At 59.6% G+C, this 416-nt stretch overlaps 1 protein-coding gene across 1 annotated transcript in view; it reads right to left on the reverse strand.

The window, feature by feature from the left end:
- Positions 1–2: 2 nt before the first annotated feature.
- Positions 3–416, reverse strand: part of LOC106116478 (peritrophin-1-like) — a gene marked incomplete at its 3' end in the record, with an annotated part of 683 nt that continues 269 nt past the window's right edge. Inside the window, exons 2-3 of the mRNA XM_013310348.1 lie at positions 254–410; positions 3–220 (exon numbers count right to left, since the gene is read on the reverse strand). Of these exons, the coding sequence (XP_013165802.1) occupies positions 3–220; positions 254–410 (375 nt within the window). The remainder of the gene's footprint in view (positions 221–253; positions 411–416) is intronic.

The following is a 416-nucleotide window of genomic DNA, read 5'->3' on the forward strand; positions in this document are numbered from 1 at the left end:
CCAGGGCAACGCATCGCTACTGGGACACCGTGGGCGCATTTGTAGAATTGGTTGCAGTTTTCGTGGGCTACTAAGATACCGTCGGAGTCTGGAGCGGCACAAATGGAAGGAGCTTCACCAGGGTTGCAATTACAGGTGCCGTCACCTCCACCACCACCTCCTCCGCCGCCTCCACCACCGCCGCCACCTCCACCGCCGCCATCGCCTCCACCGCCGCCGCCTCCTCCACCACCGCCGCCGCCGCCGCCGCCACCATCGCCATTTCCGTTGTCTTCAGGGATAACTCTGTCTCCACATTCGACCTCTTCTGGATACCAACATTGTTCTCTGTAGGGATCGTATAGGAGATTGCCAGGGCAACGCATCGCTACTGGGACACCGTGGGCGCATTTGTAGAATTGGTTGCAGTTTTCGTG

Source organism: Papilio xuthus, unplaced genomic scaffold (genome assembly GCF_000836235.2).
Source record: "Papilio xuthus unplaced genomic scaffold, Pxut_1.1 DF827726.1, whole genome shotgun sequence".
Classification (NCBI taxonomy): Eukaryota; Metazoa; Arthropoda; class Insecta; order Lepidoptera; family Papilionidae; genus Papilio; species Papilio xuthus.